Genomic DNA, 14,623 nt, shown 5'->3' with positions numbered 1-14,623 from the left:
CAGATGAAAATAAACATCTATAGTATACTTCAAAGAGAAGAAAAATGGGACTTGGAAATACCTACATATTTTCATCCTTTAGCTTTTAATTGGACAGTTCATATTCAGGATATTTTTGTGCTTGTTTTCTTTAGTGTTAGTATTTTTATGTTTTTACGAAAATACTTTTATAAAAGCACTTCTATGAAAGTACTTTTATCAAAATACTTTTATGAAAGCATTTTTATAAAACTACTTTTGCGAAAACACTTTTATCAAAGTACTTTTATAAAATGACTTTTATTACAACAATACTTTTATGAAAGCACTTTTATAAGAATACTTTTGCGAAAACACTTTTACCAAAGTACTTTTATGAAATCATTTTTATAAAAGTGTTTTTACAAAAGTACTTTTATAGAAGTGTTTTTATTCATTCAAAGTATTTTTATTCATGAAAGCACTTTTGTAAAAGTACTTTTATAAAATCACTTCTATCAAAGTACTTTTATTCATTCATTTTTGGATTGGGTGTTTTGAAATTTTGAAAGAAAATGAAGGACAAAAGAGTCAAATTTGCTTATTTAAATGCTTATTGGAGAAAAAGACCACCAAACACCCAATATAAAACAAAATAAGCACTTATTTTTAACATAAGCACTCCCAAACATGGCCTAAAGCTATTTATGGAATGGCTTTTTAATTTAACTAGGGCTGCAATTTGGGCCTTAGGGTTAGGAACTTAGGATTGACTTTTGCTAATCTGACTTCACTTCAAGGTTGGGTTAGTGTTGACCCCTTGGCCAAACTGACCCAATTTAGTGATGGTTTGATGGTTTGAATGGACTAATCCAACAGTAAATCAATAAATCACGAACCATTGGTTTTTTAACCAATCCTAGTTAACAATTTGCAATAAACAAAATAATAAAATAGAAATAAATAAATGAATGATTAAAGAAAAGTCTCATTCATTTTTTTTTTTTATAAATACACACTCAATCATTTTCTGAAAAAAAAAACATTAAAGAAAACAAAATGTGGGTTGCTATAAATTGTAGTAAATGTTGGAGAAGAGGTAGCTAGCCCTTTATTGAATTCATCATTTTCCATGCCACAAATTTAGTTATGTCCGTGACAAACACAAATGGGAACTCTCTATGTTGAGACACGAAAAACCACCTTTTCCCACTCTCTGTTGATATGCCCATGTTCTCACACACAACCTGGCATGACTCACACACGATAGGGCAGTATGCAATGCGGTACTCTGCACTGGAGCTGTTGATTCGCTCAATCTTGAACCAATTTCTCATAGTTGAGGAACTAGGGTGTCTTGGTTGTCCACCGATTGTAGCACACCTTCTCTTTCTTGGGGATGATGAGTTGATGACCCTTGTAATTCTTGGACCTGCAAAACTACAAGCATTGCAAAGAATCAAATGTTCACGTCCATCAACTCATGGATAGTTCTTGCCCTAGATGATGATGAGATTCCCGCTCCATGAAGCATCCTCCCAATAGCTCTATCTTTGGGGAATGAAACAATTCTACCTTCTGTCAAAGTTCACTTTGGAACCATGCTGCCTCATAGTTGAAGAGCAAGACCTCTCCCTTCTGTCAAGTGACACATCGCCTCCACCACCTCGAATGGTTGAGACAATATAATAGGGTTGTCCTGCTTGGAGCTGCTTGCCATCTGTATCCAGACTGGTTAGTGATGAGACTCATGAGATGAGGCTATGACCTCAAATTGATTAACTAATGATATCACAATCAAGAGAGATGAAATCAAGAATGTAGTGCCCATGGCCAAAAAGAAGATATTTCTAATAAGCTAAAATTAATAACTCACTTCGCTGCTTAGTAGTTGTGTGGGAATTATTGGCATTTGAGAGAGGAAGAGAGGAAAGTAGGTTGTTTTCTGTTGTCACAACAATCCATTTTGAACATTCTCCTAAAATAATAACATTTTTATATGAAAAAGTATTAAAGTTATACTAAAATCTCTATAACCAAGTTTTAGTTTTGCTTTATTTGAGCTTATTCAATCCTAATATATGAGAAAGTCATGTATCATAAAACAAGTGACACCATCATTTGTTAGGATGTAGTAAATATGAATTTGTAAAAGGGAGAGTAAAGGGGATTTTTTTTTTTTCAAAAATAAACCGATGTATAGCACAAGTGCCATGGATGTGTAGACTGATTAACCAATGGACCCTCCATTTTTTGTGTAAAAAAATAATTTTACAATGGGATGGATCTATTATAGATAGATTTAGGAACAAATTAAATGAATGGATAGATCCAATCCTTTGGCAGGCTTGGAGGCAGGTTTTAATCCTTTCTTGACCATAACGGCTGGTAAAAGTAATAAAAATGTCATTTGTTAAACAGTCCGGCTGCCCACGTGACCGTTAGTATAAGTTACCATGATAGCAATTTAGCCAGGGCAACGAGATATTACCACGAGCTCGGGAGTTCACATATGCGCCCCATGAGGGGCGCCCCACAATGCCCCACAACACATCCCACCTCGTGGGGTGTAGATGTGAATTTCGAGCGCTCAGGTTTAAGCTTTAAACATTAGATCCAACTATTTTTCAGGCTAGGCTTTTTCAAATAAGTCCAACCCAGTCCAAGCCCGACTTGATAATAGTATATACATAGCAGAAGATATATTATATATTATATATTTATTAATAATATATAAATAGTATATTATAAAAGATCTATCCAAATCGGGCTACGTGTTTTATATAGGACTGGACTCGGGCTCAAGATCTAGGGCCGATGGTTGGACCAATTCGGCCTATGAATAGGTGGTCTACACCATAATAGCCACCATTAACCCAATAAACTGAACCCTTTGATTCATCACTCATTCCTTAATTTTGGGTCCAATTCTATTAAAACCCGCCATTTAGTCAAAAAATTCACCAGGTTGTGTTATATACTCAATTGAAATTTGAAGCCATAATTGGAGTGTGATTGAGGTGATTTTATTTTTTTTGAATAACTTTTGGAAATCTATGTACCACAAGATGTCAAAAACTCCACCGTTTTCACAAAAAAAAAACCATTTTAGTCCTCTAGTTGTTTACAAATAAAATTTTAAAAACTAATTTAAAAATATAATTAAACATAAAATAACATATGATGAAGGAAGATTTGGCCCAACCTCATAATCACTCAACACATGGTAAAAGCAATAGCTTGGCATAACAGTTTGCCAAGGCGTGAGCTTCAGAGGAACCAGCGGTCCGAACTCTCCGCAAGGAGTCCGAACTCCCAGTACAGAGCCCGAGCTCTCCCTTAGGCCCCAAGCCTTATGAACACAAAGGGCAACAACCCGAACTAGCTTGCCCCATGGCAGTTCGGGCCACACCTCTCTCCGAACTCAAGACTTCGTCTCGCACACCACTCTAGCACTTCGCCCAAGACACCGAACTGAACAAACCGTACCTGACACCGAAGGAGTCCGTATCCAGGGGCGGCGCACCTGACTGACTTGGGATCTGACGCTTGACAGCCGCATTCCAATGGCCACCTGCCACCACCACCCGACCCCGCCGTCTCTAGTTACAGAGACAGTTCCGACAATGAGCAGTGGCGATTCTATCCCAACAAAGGGGATGACGCCCGAACTAGCAGAAGCACAGAAGTAATCATACCCAAGCTAACAGAAGCCTCGGAGTGAGTGCGCAAAGTGGTTATAAAAAGCTCCCTACCCCCAAGAACAAGGTATGTGAACTTTGCGCCATCTGGTTTTATTTTGCCTTCAAGAGAATACTAACTTGAGCTTCGGAGCAATCTCACCAGATTCCTCCCTGGAGATTCTTCATCTTTTCCGTTTCAAGCTCCCTGCTGCTCCCGTTGGAGACAAGGTCGTTGACAGCTAAGACCAACCGAATTGCGCATTATCAATATATATTATATTTCATAAATAATAATATATTTTTTATTGATAAAATACACATATATTTACTTCGTATTTCGTACATTCACGGGACTTACGTGCACGAGTCACGCGCCGGCGATTCGAGATGAAGAGTCAGCATAACATTTGGCAGCCTGCGCTGTCTACTGGCTCTATATCCATACGACACGTTAGTTTATACTGATGCCTTGGACACTGTTACATATGATTGTGAGTTTATGGTGAACTACGGTGTCACGCAGAGAGAGGTCTGTGGAGTAGATAGCGACAGCCAAATATTTTCCGCGTACAAGTATGGCAAAGGCAGAAATCGCCGTCAACTTCCTTTGTTCTTATCCGTCCTATCGCATATATCGGAGACCATAGGTAACGACCAGCCAGAAATCCCACCTACCTCCAAGCGTCCAACGCCATAGGGAATCAATTCGAATCACCGGCGTTTTGATTTCAGATTACTTTAGGTTATCCATTTGAAATGTCTTTTCTTTCTAATCATTTCTCTCTGTCTCTCTGTTTAAATTTCTTCATTATTGAATTGGTGTCTGTTTGAGATTCTAGTGGATATCCCGGAAATTTTGGGTTCTGGTGGATAATTAAGAGCGTAAGTTAGAGAAGATAGGTGATTTGAAGAGCATTTCTACGCATAGCGTAAGGTACTCTATCTCTCTCTTTATTTATTTTTTCCATTTTCAAATCGAATTGTTTTGTTTCCTTTTTGATTGTTATGTGATCTGTGATGTTGGATCATAGAAATGCGTTATGTGAAACCTTTGTTGAATATGATGATGACGATGATGATGCAAGATATAAACAAATAATTCTGGAGATAGATTCTGAATTTCTTTTAGACGAAGGTGATTTTTTTTTCCAGATTTGAAGAAGATTGAATATGCCTAATAGCCCTAATCTTAGAATTGAAGTCCTTTCTAATCTTCTGAATTGAAACGTTTCAAAAACTGAAGATAAGACTACTATGGTACCCGTCATCTAACAAGCCACTAATATGACAATCATGTCCATAACAAATTATAGAAAAGTTATGAGAGAAAATATGTGAGAGTGGTTTCGAATAGCTATTGCCCTTTTTTTTCCTTTTTTTTTTTTATGAATAGGAATATGGGAATTGAGTTCACTTTTGCCAAGACAGTGGGGCTAAAACCCAGAATCAAGACCTTTGATTGTTGCAGTGGCCCCACCGTACTTCATCTAGTTCAGGTGGGGTCATAGAAAGGCATCAAACGCCTTGATTTTGTTGTTTCAGCGAGAGGCGACGACAGTGTCGTAGCAAATGTTATTTGATGGGGGATTTGGGGATTTCTTATGGTGTACAAGTGAATGAAAAAAGGTTGGTTTACCAAAAAAAAAAAGTGAATGAAAGGGTTTGTCAGAAAGAAATATAAATTTGGGGTTTTTTTGTTCAGTCCACCCCAGAAATCTGGGCCCCACTGAACAAGTGGGATGAATCCTGACCATGGATCGATGCCAAATCCACGGGTAGGATGGGTTTATAGGGGATTACTAGTAGACTGGGAGAGGGCTATAATTTCACATTTTTTAGGTGGACTGCATTCTACTTATCCCTATAAATTTTATGTATGCAAATACATGTGCATTCATCACCTCATTCACTGCCATTTTTCTATTGCCACCTTCCATCACCATCGTCCACGCATCACTTCCTTTTTTCTTATCTCATCTTCACCCCTGCCTTCTTTTCCAGGATTTTCATTTGTACCTTCTCCATTACCAGTTCATCCACCTCCACTAGTACCTCTGCCTTCACCCACACCACCAGATTTTTATTGTCATTTGTCATTTCTACCTATTCCATACTAATATTCTCTTCTACTATCTCCATCACCACCACCAACTCGCCCTCTCTCGAGTTTTGCTTTAACAGCATAAAAATGATATGGGTAATTTGGTAATTACCTACTGCTAACACCTACAGGGGGTTCCACCTTGTATGTCAATACAGTATAGTTAAGTCTAACATATAGTAGTACAGCAAGCTGTGTCAAATCACCCAAGGCCTGTGATTTACCGTGATAATAACTATTCGGATGCATTGAAGAGGTATAGGCCCATATAATTGTCTAAGAAAGACTGGTAGCCAAAACATTGTGGTGTCTAAAGGGTATGAAATGTTCACTTCCTATTCACTTTGTATTTTAAATACATTGAACCTTCAGCATATGATCTTTGCTTCAACCATTGCAACTTGTCAGTGTTCATGGCCGTTAACTTCTTTTCCTAGCAGAATTTCTAAAATAATGCTTATTGCATGTTGAATGGTCAGCTTTTGATAAGATAAGGACGAAATTCAGATCAGTATAACAATTTTGAACTTTGACTCAAACATGAAGTTCTTGGAATACGCTCCTCTAGACAGGTATTTCTTAAGTCATAGTATAGTATGAAAGAAGCATCAGAACTTTGGTTTTAAGAGCCCATCACTTAGGACGGCTTTAGCAATTTCTTTAGGAGTGTGTTTTTTTTTTTTTTTTTTTTTTTTTCTTTTTCCTGTCTTCCATACAGTTTCTTTTTGTCGTTCACTATTAGGCTTTTCTAATAAGCAATCATTTCTTTGTTCAGCATAAATGATTTCCTTAGTCATATAAATCTTGGGGAGTGTACCATCAAAGGAAAACTCGAAGCTTATTCTTGTACGTACAAAGAAATTGCAACTCCAAGTTTTCTATGTTATGTGATTTGAAAAACATGATTAACTATTTCTACTTCCTGTTTGTAGGCAAACAAATCGGAGTAGATAGGAAGCTGTCTCTTAGTTTGGAGCATGAGGTAACTAACATGTTTGCATTTGTATTATAAACTCTGTACATTAAATAGTAATATTGCCAAATGTATATCTTGGGAAATTAACTTGTTCGCATTCATTGCTATCTTGAATTATCTTCATACAGAGTGTCTTTTTCTTATTAATGAATTTTTCAGATACATTTATGAGATGTTTTTGTGTGTGCATATATGTATGTCTAAGCAAGATATGAAGATGTTGATGAAACACCCTTGGAGCTTGTTGATGACCTAGGGAAGGTTTATGATAGAAATGAAGTTCCTTACTAATCCTTGTGGTGTGAAAGTGCTAGACTGGAAATTTAGTATAGAAGCTTTTGCAAGTGTTGTTGGTTTATAATCATAAAAGATTTTATGATGGGAATGGATAAATGTCATGCTGACTTTATCCTCCAGAGGGCTCCGTTGATGGTTTTCTGGACTTGATATGAAGGAATGGATTAAAGTTTTCCTTGACACTACTTCCCCCCATCAATCTTTAACAAGATTCTACTAGGAATTTTTAAAAAGCTGAGAGAACTTTGACAGTGGATGCTGAAAAAAGGTAATGTACTAAGCATACTTTTTCAAATGGTTGAATTGGGTTGTTGATTGGAAGTTCTTTTAGTTGGTCATGCACCTCCAATCATGTTCCACCTATATATGGAAATGACCATTTCTTTTAGTAAGGCACAAACATGCTGATATATGAGAGCACTCTTGTGTATCTTGAATCAATTATAGGCTTCAAACCATGTAGTCAAGCCTCAGGTGGGTCAGTCAGATAGAAGGTGCTGGAATTGGTATAGGTCAAGCTGCTGCTTGGTTAAGCTTTTTTTTTTTTTTTTTTTTTTTTTTTTTTTTTGAAATTGGAGCCTGGAGGGTTCACTCTCCAAATGGATTTTCAAGTGCTAAGATCTGGTGATTTAAGGTGGTGTCTAAAGTAGCATTTTTTGTGTAGACAGGATCTCTGGAATAAATGTCCAATGCATCTTGTGTACATCTCAGGTAGAGTTTGTAAACCATTTATTATTACATTATCTGTTTATTTCTTAGGTTTGGACAGAGTTCTTGACACTTTTGGTTGGAGGGGATGCTTTGTGGAATCAGTAGAATACTTTCTCCATGGCTGGAGGCCAGTAGGTTTAAGTAGGAAAACAAAGATTATTTGGGAGGATCTGGTGTTTTTGTTTTTTGGTGCATTTGGACAGAAAGAAATATGTATGTCTTTCAGAACAAGGAAAATGAAATGGCGGCAGTTCTAGGAAGAGTGAAAGGGAAGTTATGTTCGAGGTTGTATGACATTAAAGAGTTTAAAGGAATCCCTGGTAACAGTTTTTTTTTTTTTTTTCTTTTGGCAAGGATAAGGTGTTTATAGGCTGAAAGGTTACTATTTTATACTTTTTGTGTTCCCATTGTACATCCCCTCAGTGTGTAAAAGCATGGACATGTCCAACACCATCATAAAGCATGAATGGGTGTACAAAACAGCCACACTAGCCACTGAAACATTGCTAAATACCATCCTCTATATATCTTGATATGTGAAACTGTACTACAGACAGCAACATGTGGCTGAGTTTGCATTTGGGAGATGCCTGTGGACTTGAGAAAAATGCTCAGTCTAGTACCACATTCCCTGTGTGTCTTTCCCGTAACTCGTTATGCTGACCTGGCATAACTAACTGAGATATCTGACAGAAGATATTCCTGCGCTAATCACAACCTCGCTTTTTTCATGATATCTTAGGCCCTGTTTGCTTTTCGGTAAGTTACTTACCTGGGTAAATGCAGTTACCTGGGTAAGTTTTTTCCTGGGAAACACTTACCTGGGTAAGTGCATTTACCAATGTTCTTTTATTTCTCATGTAAATAAGGCAATGACCATTAAAGAGTTTAAAGGAATCCCTGGTAACAGTTTTTTTTTTCTTTTGACAAGGATAAGGTGTTTATAGGCTGAAAGGTTACTATTTTATACTTTTTGTGTTCCCATTGTACATCCCCTCAGTGTGTAAAAGCATGGACATGTCCAACACCATCGTAAAGCATGAATGGGTGTATGAAACAGCCACACTAGCCACTGAAACATTGCTAAACATCATCCTCTATATATCTTGATATGTGAAACTGTGCTACAGACAGCAACATGTGGCTGAGTTTGCATTTGGGAGATGCATGTGGACTTGAGAAAAATGCTCAGTCTAGTACCACATTCCCTGTGTGTCTTTCCTGTAACTCGTTATGCTGACCTGGCATAACTAACTGAGATATCTGACAAAAGATATTCCTGCGCCAATCACAATCTCGCTTTTTTCATGATATCTTAGGCCCTGTTTGCTTTTCGGTAAGTTACTTACCCGGGTAAAGGTAACTGCATTTACCCATGTTCTTTTATTTCTCATGTAAATAAGGCAATGATCATTTTAGCCATAAAAATCCATTATTAAAAGGGGTATTTTTGTCCCATTCTAGTGTTGGCAATTTTCCCCCCTGGGTGGGAAAGTTATTTACCCACCTAGGAGATGGGTATCACTTACCCGGGTAAGTGGTACCCAGGAAAATAAACTTTCACTGGTTCCCACATAAATCTGAAAAAAGAACATGAGATTCTTGGTCAATGGAAGCCAAAATCCCATTGATCAACTTTCCCCCCCTCTCAAAATCCGAAAAAAGAACGCCCCCTTAAAGGCACACAAATCAAGATGAACAACTATAAAAGGGATTAATGCAGAAGCTTCTAGAGCAAGAACAAAAGCAGGGATCAGATCCCATTACAGACAATCAGAATATCAGAATATTCAGTCACATGCAGAGGCATCAGAACCCTAACCTGCATCTCTCTCACTCCAAGGAGAACCAACTTTCCTCCCTCATCTATCAGTTCAGCAGAACCAGAACCCTAACTTCTTTGATCACCAGATTGGGAATCATTTCTCATCTTTCTGCTCTGATTACATCACTATCTGCAACTTTCAGAAATTCCACAAACCACAGCTGCTCCATCATCCTACACAGTGTACATGGGTATTTGATGTAATGGGTTAATCCAATTAATATGATGGTGCAATACTACAAAAAGCAATTTGGGCTTCAACCCTAGCAAGAGCAAGATGTATGGCATCAAGTGGTGAAGAAAATTGGTAGAATTGATAGATACTTTTGGTTGCAGGGTTGAAAGCTTCCTACCATGCATTTGGGTATCCCTTTAGATGCAAGATATAGATATTGTACTGTACAGGACATTGTTATTAAACACTGAGTATAAACTAACAAGGATGGAGAAAAACTCCCATACAATATCTTAGCTTTTATTTTTAGTCTATCTATCTCCATTCTGGTTTTACAATCTATTTTGTCAAAATCATGTGACTGCCAGTGATTTAAAAGGTGTGCCTAGGCGCACAGGCGAGACGCATTTTAGGGTATGCGCCTCGCCTAGGTCCTAGGTGCAGCCCTTTCAAAAGGCACATGCCTGGTGCGCCTGATGCACCTTGTGCCTCAGCGCAGGCATGCGCCTTTTGAAAATTTGATGCTTTTTTGCTTTTTTTTATCATAGCGATTGGGCCGAGGGCTTTGCTCACTCACTAAAGCTCCAAGAACCCCTTATTTGTTAATGTTGTTCATTCATTCATCCTAATAAAATATTTTCTTAAAAAGAAATTAAAATTATAAGTTCATTATTTTTTGTTTGAGAACTAAGAATTTAAGACCTAACATGTACTTGTTTGGGCTTGCCTTGAGGGGCGTGGCACAAAGGCAGCTTGTAGAATCAGGAATGTAATATGTTTTACATTACATTAGCTAGTTGAAGTAATGCAATTGAGTAAAAAAAAAAGAGATTAGAGGTTTTACATGCTTGAAAATGTTTCATATGTTTGATTTTATTTTTAAATTCTCATTTGAATATGCTTTACATCTTATGTTTATGTATTTTAATTTTAGATGATAGATTTTTTAAAACATTTATTTTAAATTTTAAGTTTATATTTTCTATTAATATTATGTTTAATATTTTTTGAATTTTTTGAATTTTCTGGCATTTTTTATTTTTTAGCCTTTTTTTTGTATTCTGCACCTTGCTTCAAAAAGGTGTGTGCCTCGCCTTGCGCCTTGCACCTTGCACCTCAGGCGCAAATTGACCTTTGCGCCTTTTTTGCGCCTTGCGCTTTTAAAACACTGGTGACTGCCCTAGATGAAAATAGGAGGGATCTTAAATAATATAGACAAGTTAGCCACTGGAAAGAAGGCAGCCATGTAATACTTTTTTGCTAGACTGGATCAATCTCTCATGCCCTTGGAAGTGAGGAATTTTTTTATCTTTTTGAAGATAAATAAAATTTATTGAAAAAAAAATAACAAGGTACAACTTCTAGGTGACAAGAAGTCACCATTCATCAAACAAAACTGAAAACCCAAAAAAGATACAATCAAATCACTGATCAGATCACTAATTCAGAATACAAAAACAACTTAAACATTCAAGGAACTCCATAATTCCACTCCAAAGTCTTATTTGCCGAGGCCTTAAAATTCTGCAAGAATTGAAACTCATCCAACTATCTTCGAACTGATTAATGACTCTAATTCTTTATCGCTTTTCAATTTCCCTTCAAAAATTCTTCTATTTCTTTCCTTCCAAACCTCCCAACATACTGCAAAGGGATGCAACTCCAAATGATTTTTGTTTTAGTATTCTTAATAACTCTAGGCCAGCTTCCAAAAATCTCAGCATAATCATTGGGAAACCACCATGTTAAAAAGTTTGAAGAAGTAACCCCAAATTCCTCTCACATAAATTCATTGCAGTAGCAGCTGTAATATATTTTCCTCCTCAGCTTTTATTTCCTAGGGCTCCACCTGATTCCTAAGCAAAGCATCATAAAGAGATTTGACTGTAAAATTTCCATTCATGCATTCCTTCCACCATTTCGAATCTGACATCGAAGGATCAACCACCACCTCTTGCAATTTCGACAGCAGCCCCACACATTCCTCCATCTCTCAATCCAACAATGGTCTTCTATAGTTAGGACACCATGCCACTTACTCATTTATAACTTCGTAGCATTCAGAAATTGTCACCCCCTTCTTGCTTAGACTATAAAGCCTTGGGCACAGCTCACATAATGTCCCAACTCCAAGCCATTCATCTCCCCAATACCTAACAGTAGCACCATTCCCCAGTCTCCAAGAAAAGAAAGGTTGCATCAAAGAGTGAAACCTCATAATCCCCTTCCACATACTTTGCCCCATAGGATGATCTTACCTCCCTCACATCCCACCCAAAATTTACCACCCCATACTTACAAGGAGGCGTAAATCTCCTTAAGAGGGGGATGAGGAGGAAGAAGAGGAAGGAGAATCTCATTTTTCTTTATATTTTTAATAAAAATCTTTTATATTAAGAAGAATGAAGATGCATTACACTAGCTGAAAGGCGGGTCTTGGTGATATTGTGACCACAGCAAACCCATGGAAACTTTTTTCTGTGGAGCATCTGCCGAACTGCAGGATAGAAAATTATGTTACAACAAGTTAGTCTGGACTGGAGACAGTACAGTTTTAACCTTTATGAATCTTTGTCCCAATTCTTTTACTTTGACTTTTCTTTAATTGTTTCCCATATGGAGTAGGGTTTCAAGATACTTAATGCATAATTTCATTTATTTCTTTGGATGCTATTTAATAGCTTTTTGTTAATTTTTTGATTTACCATTTTCAGTCTTTTTTTCCAATTTCTAGCTTGGGAATTGATTTGTTTCCTCCATTTAATCCAGATTCTTGATTATCTTGGAAAATCTTCAGACAGTGACTCCCCATCTTCTGCTGAATTCTTGTCTAGTGGATCCAGGTGGGTAGATGATACTTCGTGTGGGTATAAAAAGCTCATTTGTCGTTCTTTAACAATATCCTTCTTGGTTTCATTCCAGCCGAAAGACATTGGTTTATCTGATTCTTACACTCAGTCACATGTATCCAGATTATGATTTCAGGTATCTCTGTTTCCAATGGTATAAAGTATATTTTATAACGATCTGAGGAGGATTATGGGTAATGCCACTGTCAGCTTATCGGGCGGCATGGCAACCCGCTATTTTCTCCTCTCACCAGTGCTGGAAGTGTTGTCAAATGGTCTGACAGACGGTTTAAATAACCGTTGCTCTAAGAGCTGAGAGTTCAAGTCTCTCCATTTCCCAAAAAAAAAAAATAATTCTGGTCATCCAAACTGCTCAGTCTTCTATTCCACAATGATACATCCACTTGCTATGTTACTGATGCATGTGTTTTGTGTAATTGATTGTTTATAACAATATTTGCAAACATGTTTACGGTTACCAGTGCCTTGCGAGCTCATCAATTCTTTAGAGAGGAAGAATTGGACAGTTTCAGACTTATGTTTGACACCTACATGTTTGAAGCATCAAAGGTATGCCATATCTATGTAATTATTTATGATATGAAGCTAATTCAGCTTCTTATAAGTGCACTCATGGTCAAACTTGTTTCTGGAAATTTTAAAAATAGAAACTACATGCTACATGCACTTTAGTTTCCATATTCCTGGAGAATCAGTGACAACAGAAAACACAAGAAAGTCCAGGCCTATTGGATTTGTTTGCATGGCCAAAGATTCAAATGACAAAAGCACTGCAGGTTTATGGTTCTGCTAGCCATCCCATGCTTAGACAGACTTTTCCATCCCATCAAATTGCTGAATTTTACTTGACATTTTTCATTGCCTTCAATCATCAATCAATGGTACGTTCCCAAAATGAATCATTACTTTAGCTTCTGATATACATATCTTTAATGCAGGAATGGGCTGAGATTAATGGGGGCAGCCCCTTGCTGGAAAGTTTGTACAAAGCTCTTGATGAGGTGAGGATACAAGACATGCATGGGAGCAAGCTCTTATAGTCAAATGCAGTTAATTACAATATCTGGCAAATGGTGATGCAGGTTGTAAAACTAGCAGAATGTGAGATATACAGTTACAATCCAGACTCCGATGGAGATCCTTTCTTGGAGAGAGGAGCCATGTAAGAATATGACCTCTTTATACCAAAAATCCCTGTATTGTTTTAAGTCTTGACGCGATGCCTGCATGCATTTGTTGGCAGATGGTCATTCAATTTTTTCTTCTATAATAGAAAGCTGAAGCGTGTCGTGAGCTTCCGTTGCTGCTGCTTAAGGTGTGCTTTCTATCGTCTCAGTTATGAGATGTGATTGCAAAGAGAGTGGGCAGTTCGATATCCTTCTGAGCTCTCATTTGGTTGATGTTTGTTTGCAGCAATTTAGTAGCAGATGGATTTCTGACAGATGACTTAAGTGACGAAGAAGATGGAGATATATTTGACGACATGGACATGCGAGATGCTTGACAAAATGTGTATATATACGGTTAAAAGTCCTTATCCTGCTGTTGTTGTAAATAACCAAGCCACGCTTATAGAAAATAAAAGCCCAGGAAGGCCGACCTCAGAGTCGCCTCAAGATAGAATGTAGCTCACTGTCGTTTTGAACGGGTCCATAACAAGATCAGCATGTAAATGATAGTTCATGCATTTCCCAACCTTCTCTGAATAGTAGTATCCCTGAAAATTTCTTAATGTAGCTTACTGTCGCTTTAAATGGGACTTTACGTTATTAACATGTGACTGATATTTGGTGTGTTTCCAAATGATTTGTAAACAGTTCAAAGAGCATCCCTGAAATTCCTTCAGGGTGAGTATCCTCTCTATTCTCCCAATCTCCATCTCTGCACTTTATTCCAAAAGTTCTGACTTTCCTCTCCACGCAATATCGATTTAAGCTCATACAGAAGATTAAAGATGAAATGGATGGGTGGAAATCTCATATGTTCTCCCAAGCTGGCCGTACCGTACTAATCAAATTTACATTGGA

The 14,623-nt window shown here is 37.4% G+C and overlaps 2 protein-coding genes across 9 annotated transcripts; one reads left to right on the top strand and one right to left on the bottom strand.

The window, feature by feature from the left end:
* Positions 1-1,061: 1,061 nt before the first annotated feature.
* LOC148847615 (kunitz trypsin inhibitor 5-like) lies at positions 1,062-6,157 on the bottom strand. The gene is made up of 3 exons (XM_088951274.1): positions 6,102-6,157; positions 1,534-1,689; positions 1,062-1,398 (listed from the first exon to the last, which is right to left on the bottom strand). The coding sequence occupies exons 1-3, from the start codon at positions 6,155-6,157 to the stop codon at positions 1,062-1,064; spliced, it is 549 nt and encodes a 182-aa protein (XP_088807400.1).
* On the top strand, positions 4,108-14,399 carry LOC148847614 (uncharacterized). 8 transcript variants are annotated; one of them, XM_088950376.1, is made up of 12 exons: positions 4,108-4,288; positions 4,481-4,575; positions 6,222-6,314; positions 6,518-6,588; positions 6,675-6,724; positions 12,496-12,569; positions 12,649-12,711; positions 13,058-13,145; positions 13,535-13,597; positions 13,679-13,758; positions 13,840-13,911; positions 14,010-14,399. In XM_088950376.1, the coding sequence occupies exons 3-12, from the start codon at positions 6,283-6,285 to the stop codon at positions 14,098-14,100; spliced, it is 684 nt and encodes a 227-aa protein (XP_088806502.1). In that variant the 5' UTR covers positions 4,108-4,288; positions 4,481-4,575; positions 6,222-6,282; the 3' UTR covers positions 14,101-14,399. The 8 variants fall into 8 exon arrangements, with proteins under 8 accessions (XP_088806502.1, XP_088806505.1, XP_088806500.1 ...); XM_088950379.1 differs by having other exon boundaries at positions 4,127-4,288; positions 4,481-4,570; XM_088950374.1 differs by having other exon boundaries at positions 4,131-4,383.
* Positions 14,400-14,623: the final 224 nt, after the last annotated feature.

This window comes from Nelumbo lutea, chromosome 6 (assembly GCF_056320005.1).
Source record: "Nelumbo lutea isolate HS-2025 chromosome 6, American lotus-T2T, whole genome shotgun sequence".
Taxonomy (NCBI): Eukaryota; Viridiplantae; Streptophyta; class Magnoliopsida; order Proteales; family Nelumbonaceae; genus Nelumbo; species Nelumbo lutea.
Note: the sequence above shows the minus strand (reverse complement) of the source record. Positions and strands in the feature narration are given on the sequence as shown.

Bases quoted from the DNA above. Each gene is read 5' to 3' on its own strand.
- LOC148847615 (XM_088951274.1), bottom strand. From the start codon at position 6,157: ATGAACACTGACAAGTTGCAATGGTTGAAGCAAAGATCATATGCTGAA. The intron at 1,690-6,101 runs GTATTTAAAATA...ATCACTAACCAG, and splicing joins TCATATGCTGAAGGTTCAAT to TCTGGATACAGATGGCAAGC. The intron at 1,399-1,533 runs GTAGAATTGTTT...CAATGCTTGTAG, and splicing joins AAAGTGAACTTTGACAGAAG to TTTTGCAGGTCCAAGAATTA.
- LOC148847614 (XM_088950376.1), top strand. From the start codon at position 6,283: ATGAAGTTCTTGGAATACGCTCCTCTAGACAG. The intron at 13,146-13,534 runs GTATGCCATATC...TCTTTAATGCAG, and splicing joins ACATGTTTGAAGCATCAAAG to GAATGGGCTGAGATTAATGG. The intron at 13,912-14,009 runs GTGTGCTTTCTA...GTTTGTTTGCAG, and splicing joins TTCCGTTGCTGCTGCTTAAG to CAATTTAGTAGCAGATGGAT.